General features: G+C 50.2%; 2 protein-coding genes across 3 annotated transcripts; one reads left to right on the forward strand and one right to left on the reverse strand.

Annotated features, from left to right (window-relative positions):
* Window positions 1-35: 35 nt before the first annotated feature.
* Window positions 36-3,053, reverse strand: LOC6612986 (methylthioribose-1-phosphate isomerase). Of its 2 annotated transcripts, none has more exons than XM_002037441.2 (6): window positions 2,884-3,053; window positions 2,008-2,162; window positions 1,134-1,369; window positions 844-1,076; window positions 614-777; window positions 36-555 (listed from the first exon to the last, which is right to left on the reverse strand). In XM_002037441.2, exons 2-6 carry the CDS (start codon window positions 2,137-2,139, stop codon window positions 226-228), a joined length of 1,095 nt encoding a protein of 364 aa, XP_002037477.1. In that variant the 5' UTR covers window positions 2,140-2,162; window positions 2,884-3,053; the 3' UTR covers window positions 36-225. The 2 variants fall into 2 exon arrangements, with proteins under 2 accessions (XP_002037477.1, XP_032578310.1); XM_032722419.1 differs by lacking the exon at window positions 2,884-3,053 and adding an exon at window positions 2,229-2,343.
* A 279-nt stretch (window positions 3,054-3,332) lies between these two features.
* LOC6612987 (isochorismatase domain-containing protein 1) lies at window positions 3,333-4,189 on the forward strand. Its single transcript, XM_002037442.2, has 3 exons — window positions 3,333-3,528; window positions 3,586-3,795; window positions 3,858-4,189. The coding sequence occupies exons 1-3, from the start codon at window positions 3,394-3,396 to the stop codon at window positions 4,125-4,127; spliced, it is 615 nt and encodes a 204-aa protein (XP_002037478.1). The 5' UTR covers window positions 3,333-3,393; the 3' UTR covers window positions 4,128-4,189.
* The last annotated feature ends 2,498 nt before the right edge of the window (window positions 4,190-6,687 follow it).

The following is a 6,687-nucleotide window of genomic DNA, read 5'->3' on the forward strand; positions in this document are numbered from 1 at the left end:
AATGCGCCAGTAGGGTAACAACTGGCAAATGGGGCTACATGTGTAGGAGGTATATTGTGCGATGTGCTTCCCAACGGATCGACCCACATCTGCTTGGCAGGCGGGAAAACGTTTGTATACAAAACTCAGCTGGCAAAATGCCTATTCCGAGCGCGCGTGCTCTGGTTTCTGCGGTTTCTTTTTTGGGGGTATGGAGTGCATGTGTGAACTACTTCTGGGCGCCGGTTAGGACTCTAGCAGCTTGGTGATGGCCTCTTTCAGTTCTGCCGGCTTGAAAACACCGCGTTCCGTGATGATGCCGGTGATCAGGGAGGCAGGGGTCACATCGAAGGCGGGGTTCCAGCAGTTAATGCCCGGGGCAGCGATCCGATGCTCTCCCACGTGCGTCATTTCCCGGTCGGGCCGCTCCTCAATGATGATGTGATCACCACCGGGAATCGCCAGATCGATGGAGGTCAGAGGGGCGGCTACATAAAATGGCACGTCGTGGTGCTTGGCAACCACGGCAATCTGGTAGGTACCAATCTTGTTGGCCGTGTCGCCATTGGAGGCCACCTAAGGCAAGGAAAAAACCGTTAATCGAAAATAGTTAATCATTGAGAGGCTTACTTACACGATCTGCTCCCACGACCACTGCAGCCACATTTTTGGCGCGCAGCAGAGCAGCCACCATGCTATCCAGAACCAGAGTGGCGGGGAATTTCTCGTGGACCAGTTCGTAGGCTGTGAGGCGGGCTCCCTGATTGTAAGGACGAGTCTCCGTGCAATAAACGTGCTCTAGATCGAAAAGTGCAAAAGTGCGTAAGTAATCAATAAATGTACCAAGCTCTTTTAAGTACTCACCCAGTTTTCCCAGCTCGGCCAGTTGGCGGACTACTCCCAGAGCTGTACCGTACCCGGCGGTGGCCAGGGAACCCGTGTTGCAGTGGGTAAGCACCCGGACGGATCCCGTCGTACCAGCGGTCGTTTTACCTGCCTTCGCCACGCGCTGTAGGATCGCCTGGGCTCCATTCGCTCCAATGGCACGGTTATCGGCAATGTCTTTCTTTAGCATAGCTTCCGTGGCGTCCAGAAATCTTAAACAGAAGGGGGTTAACTTTGTGCGTTCGTCCGGTAGCCAGTGAGGATGTTACCTATGCTTCATTTGGGTCACGTCGATTGCCTCGTCCTTGTAAAGTTCGTTGGCCAGAGTGATGAGCTCGTCGGCTGCGATCTTCATGTTGACCGCCGTAGGCCTGGCGGAAACCAAATAGTTCAACTTGCCCTCAATCTCTTGCCGCAGTGATTTCTTGTTCTCAAAATCCTCCGGGTTGATTTCCACGGCCAGGGAGAGGCAGCCAACAATAGCGATGGCCGGAGCACCACGCACCTTTAAATGGTCAAAAATATTAGTTGAAATTCCTCGTTTTATTTTTAATGGTCCTTTAAACGCATAAACTTTGCATGAATATATGAAACGAGTACCCATTAATATTCTTGATCCATCAAGATCTTAAATGAGAATATTTAAAATATCAGGCTGTCATGCTGTTGTCATGTCTCAAATGAGACCGTTGGTGAAATAATTTCGCTGCTGTATTGTCGTTATTCATAAACAAGAGCGGAGAGCAGCCAGATTAGGTGGGTCAGCCTATCTTGGCTTATCAGATGACGATGCAAAAGGCTGGGTAAATAGCTTACATGGAAAACGGCGAGGTTCCACTTGACTAGGCGCGTGCTCCCACATAAACGATCGGCCACCAATGGGCCATCATCTTCTTGTGGGGGCATTAGCCGAGTGGGAACCGATCACCGAGTGACGTGCGCGGAGTAGTTTTATTTTTGGCAAGCGTTTTTAAATTTTTAATTTCAATTACGTTATTTATAGCCGGGCAAGGGACATACGACAAGCGACAACAGACAAGCGAGCGATCGTTGCGCAGATTAGGAAATGTACCAACAGGCATTTTGATGGGAACGTGGGCTATTAAGGGAGGCAGGAAAAGGCGCTGGCCTAGGCATTCTCACCTGCATCTTGTTGATGACCTTCCAGCCATCCTCCACGCCGCGCACCACCACGTACTTGGACTGACCGGGCAGGAGCAGCTGGTCGAGGATCTCCAGGCTGCCCCGCGAGTACTTGATCGACTGCAGGCTCATCTCTCCAGAGGATTGTGCTGAAACTGGAAAGGGTCACCGATTAATGTGTGCAATATTTGGAGGAAGAAGCAGGAACACGGGCAACCCACTTGGACCACTAGCGGGCGAATCGCTGACAACTAATCAGTTATTAATCGAAGGCGATCAGTTTCAGTTTCGGCTTCAAATTCGTAGCTTTCAACGCTCCCTAACAACGACTGCCAGGCAAACGGATCGGTTAGCAACTGAACGAGCCTCACGGTTGGGGCGTCGGAAGAGTTTGTTTTGCAGACGAGCGAGAGTGCCGAGAACGGCGCCGGAAGAGCGGGCGGTAAGAACACAGTCCGACTTCCACGAGTGGAAGTGTACTTGGCCAAGGGCGTAGCTGTCTGGCGGAGGGGGGCCTCGTCCACGACATCGTCGATTAATTCGAGTAGGCAACATCGGTGGCTGTGGCTTCCCTCCGCCGCTGCTTGCCCCAATGATAAACATTGGGCGCTCGCGTTGGATTCTTGCTGACAAGTGTAGACCGGCAAGAAATTAATCGCGCTGCTTATCTGTCGGCCGGTTATTGGGCAATTTTGAGTGTGCCTTAATTAATGCGACTGCAATTAGTTGGGCCGCAGCGTGACAGCGACTTGTCCGCTGGTCCTGTGCCAATAAACCGCCAGATGGAGTGCGTCGGGAGGGAGGGATTGGGCAGTCATCACCATCACCATAACCATCAGCAGATTTGGGGGCAACTGGTGGTTGCCGCAAGCTAACCTTTCGCAGCTGTGTAGCAGCTGAATGACTCCCAACACCAGGTGGGACTGGCGGCTTCCGGGGAGCGAAATCGAAAATCAGGAATCGGAGCTCGCGGTTATCGCATCGGCAACGCGCACGTTTTGTTACTTGATTTATTTTTAATTTTTGATTTACGAATGCTAGTGTGCAGTGTGGTCTCCTCTTTTTCTGCACAGAATACCAAAATGTACTTTCCACAACAAGCCTGATTTTTATATTTTTTTGCAACTTTTGTAAATCTTACGGCTATGAGAAGTGTTCCCAGTCAACTCGGAATTCATCATTTTATTATATAGGCTATTTTCCAGTTATATAGACCAAGTACGTTTGTTTAAGCATAACTCACCATCCCGCCACTGTGGTGAAGTAAGAAGTTCGTGAAGTAGTCCCTAGGTGGCGCTAGCCAAGCGCCAAATTCAAACGGAGCAACCGTTTGCCTTAAGTTTTCAAATATTTAATTTACGCATTATTACACACCCAGAATCAATCATGAGCAAAGTCAGAGGACCAGCTTTGTACCGCCTGGTGCCCTCGAAAACGCTCTTCATGCTGTGCGACGTGCAGGAGAAGTTCAAGCCGGCCATTCCGCTGCTGAGTTCGCTCATCGAAAACACTACTAAACTGGTGAGACAGCGAGAAGTGACAGGATAATGGTCGGGTTCTAATGGATTCACATTCCAGCTGGCAGCCGGCAAGGTCTTCCAAGTGCCACTGCTGGTCACCGAGCAGTATCCCGAGAGGCTGGGCAAGACCGTTTGTGAGTTGGACATCAAGCATGCCTGTGCCAATATTTCCAAGACCATGTTTTCTATGCTGGTGGAGCCCGTACGAAAGAGTATGACGGATATCTTCGGTGGCAAGCCCAAGACGGTGGTGCTTTTCGGCCTGGAGGTGGGTTATGGCTTGAGTTAGGGATTGGTTTAGCAAAATGACCCCGCTTCCACATAATTTAGACACACGTCTGTGTGGAGCATACGGCCTTCGACCTGGTAAACGATGGAATCGATGTCTGGCTGGTGGCCGACTGCTGTGCGTCGCGTTTCAATCAGGATCGGGATTTGGCTTTGGAGCGCCTGCGTCACATCGGCTGCAATATAGCCACTTCCGAGAGTGTGATATTTAATCTGCTGGGGGACAAGAACAACAAGTCCTTCAAGGAGATTACTCCTCTGGTGAAGAAGATCTCCGCAGACATGCATCTATGCCGCGTCTCAAAAAATTAAGCCTGGCGGCACTTTTCATGTCTTTCGCTCACTAAACCATCCTTCCAGCACATGCAGAGTGTGTTCACTTTAGAAATTATGAGAATTATGAGAGAAGGACCCACCGGTAGGGCGGCCTCCCTGTCCTCGTCAACTCATAAACATCTCGGCCAAGTGGACATCTGAATGGAGGAGCATATGGGGCTACCCCTTTTTGCCTAGGCGGCGCCTTATAAGAACCACGAAGACACACACATCCCATGCCAGAAACATCCCATCCCATCCCATCGATAGAAACAGCAGCTTCTGCACGGCAGTGCTGCCAATTTATGCAATGACTTTGACTCGGCTCTTTGGACCTGGAATTGGCTGGCTGTGCAGTTAAATTTTATGATGCAATCGCAACAATCTCCAGCGCCCATCTAGCCATCTTCAATCGGCGCTGCAGGCATCCCAGCCAGCGCTGCAGTCATCCGGCGGTACAGCGATCGTATCCGATCCAAGTGATGGTGACAATGTAGGCAGGCGTCTGATTGACTCATAACAGGCCACGCAAACATCGCGATCTTGATCGCCATTTGCATGCCATGGAGAGGATCTCCGCCGCCTCCGGCAGCTGGCAATTTATTTGCCCAGTCCGGGTCCCATCTCTCTAAGCCCCTAAACCACTGCAAAGCGCAACTTATGGCGATGGCATCTCGGCACGCGATAAGTCAACAACTTATCCGAGTTCCTCGTCAGGGATCTGATCTATCCAATTAGGTATGCCCCTCGGCTGTGGCTTTGATTCCGTCCATGCCTAGGCGGGAAAAGTGAATTGGGCTAACGGCAGTGTGCGTAAGCCTTTGCCGCCCAGCGAATCCATAAATTGCTGGCCTTGTAACCGGTTTTCTTATTACCAGTGCCAGGCTCACATTTGGGATATTAATAAATTCGGTTTTCTTTTTTCAGCCGCACAATGCTTGCTGGCAAAGAGATGATAAATCTGTGAAATTGCCTGTGCGGTGTGCAAATGAACACGGCTCCATTTCCATTTCCACTTCCACTTGCATCCCCCAAGTCCGATCCGCGATCTGTGATCCTCGGCAGCTGTAGATGTTGCTGCCGTGGAAAATCGATGAAAGATTGGGAATTTATGTGCTGGCACGCCGGCAAGTGGCAACTGTGGACACGCTCATAGATCAAATCAACCGGGGCGCAGCCTAGGAACCGCCTAAATGGCAGCTTCCTTGGGTAACCATAAACAAACAGGAATTAGGCGAAAACCCAGTCCCTAAAATTAAGAAATTTATCAAGCAAATGCCGGGTCAGCAACCAAGGTCTGGAAAGACTGGATCCACCGCCTCCTCCATCACAAGTTAATTCCCGCGGAGCCATTTATCCCATTTGAATGGAGCATTGAATGGAGCTTGTCCACTCCGCTGGCCTGGCTGGCTTGGCTGCCTCGAAATTCCTAAACTCGGTTGACAAATGTGAGAATCCCAGGCGGCGCCTTCAAAGAGCCTGCAGTGCAGCTCACTGCTTGCAGCCTGTTCGCTCAGATTGCATAATTTATGGAGCCGCCTGCCCAAATTAGCCAAAATCGAGATGCTCCCCCATTAATGAGACATCTAATGAAAGATCGCTTGCATTTCCCACACTTTGGGCCGTGCTTAGCGTTTCTCATGCCACAATTAGTGCAATCATTTCTTTATGCTAATTATTCGTTTGTTCTTTACAATACCGCTCATTCCAAAAGGGGCGCGGTCGCTGGCGGTCATAGGGAAAATTCTGTTTCGGTTGCCGCCTTCCAGTTCGGCTTTCAGTTTGAGGCCCCACGTCACCTGTTAACCCACAAAATGCATGTGGCCAGTGACCAGCAATTAGCCGAGTGAGATATGTATCTGTAGCCACTAAGTGGTTGCGAGTACGTCTAATTAGCATATGGCCCACAATGTATACATCTGCAACTGTTTTCCTTCTCTGGGGGCGTATTTCTGGGTGAGAGATGCCCAAAGCACACGTATTAATTAGACCTGGTTATGATTGCCGGTCTCGGAGCAGCAGCGATAATCGACCGCTAACAAGAAGCCGGCTATCGGGAGTCGGGAACTGGGAATTGTACATCGGATGGCGGAAATGCGTGCACAGGAGCTTTGTTGCCCCAATCAAAGAGCCGATTGGGTATTCTTCATGAGTTTTCGTGGTTGTTCACTTAGCCAGTCTGATTGTAATTCGGGGCTCTTTTTACCGAATTCTTACGGTTTCGCCTCAGAAGACTCCTGAGAATGGAATTATCTTTTTGGTAAAAAAGAACTTCCAGATTGCATGGTAGCACAGTTCAACGGAGGGTGATATTCATCAAAAGACTGGCATCAGCGTTTGGCAAAGTGAGCCACCAGAACGTATAGAATGCATACATTACGTTGTATTTCAGTTGCTCCACCTGCACCGCAAATTGAATGGTCAGAATGGGACAATGGGTCAGCTTGGAGGACATGGCGGGTCTCCTGTCATCGATTAGGATCGCCGCTGTTTATTTGCCGCTTGTCCGACCGCTCAAACTAGATCAGGCGGAGATATGAATTCTGTTTACACCATG

This window comes from Drosophila sechellia, chromosome 3R (assembly GCF_004382195.2).
Source record: "Drosophila sechellia strain sech25 chromosome 3R, ASM438219v1, whole genome shotgun sequence".
Lineage (NCBI taxonomy): Eukaryota > Metazoa > Arthropoda > Insecta > Diptera > Drosophilidae > Drosophila > Drosophila sechellia.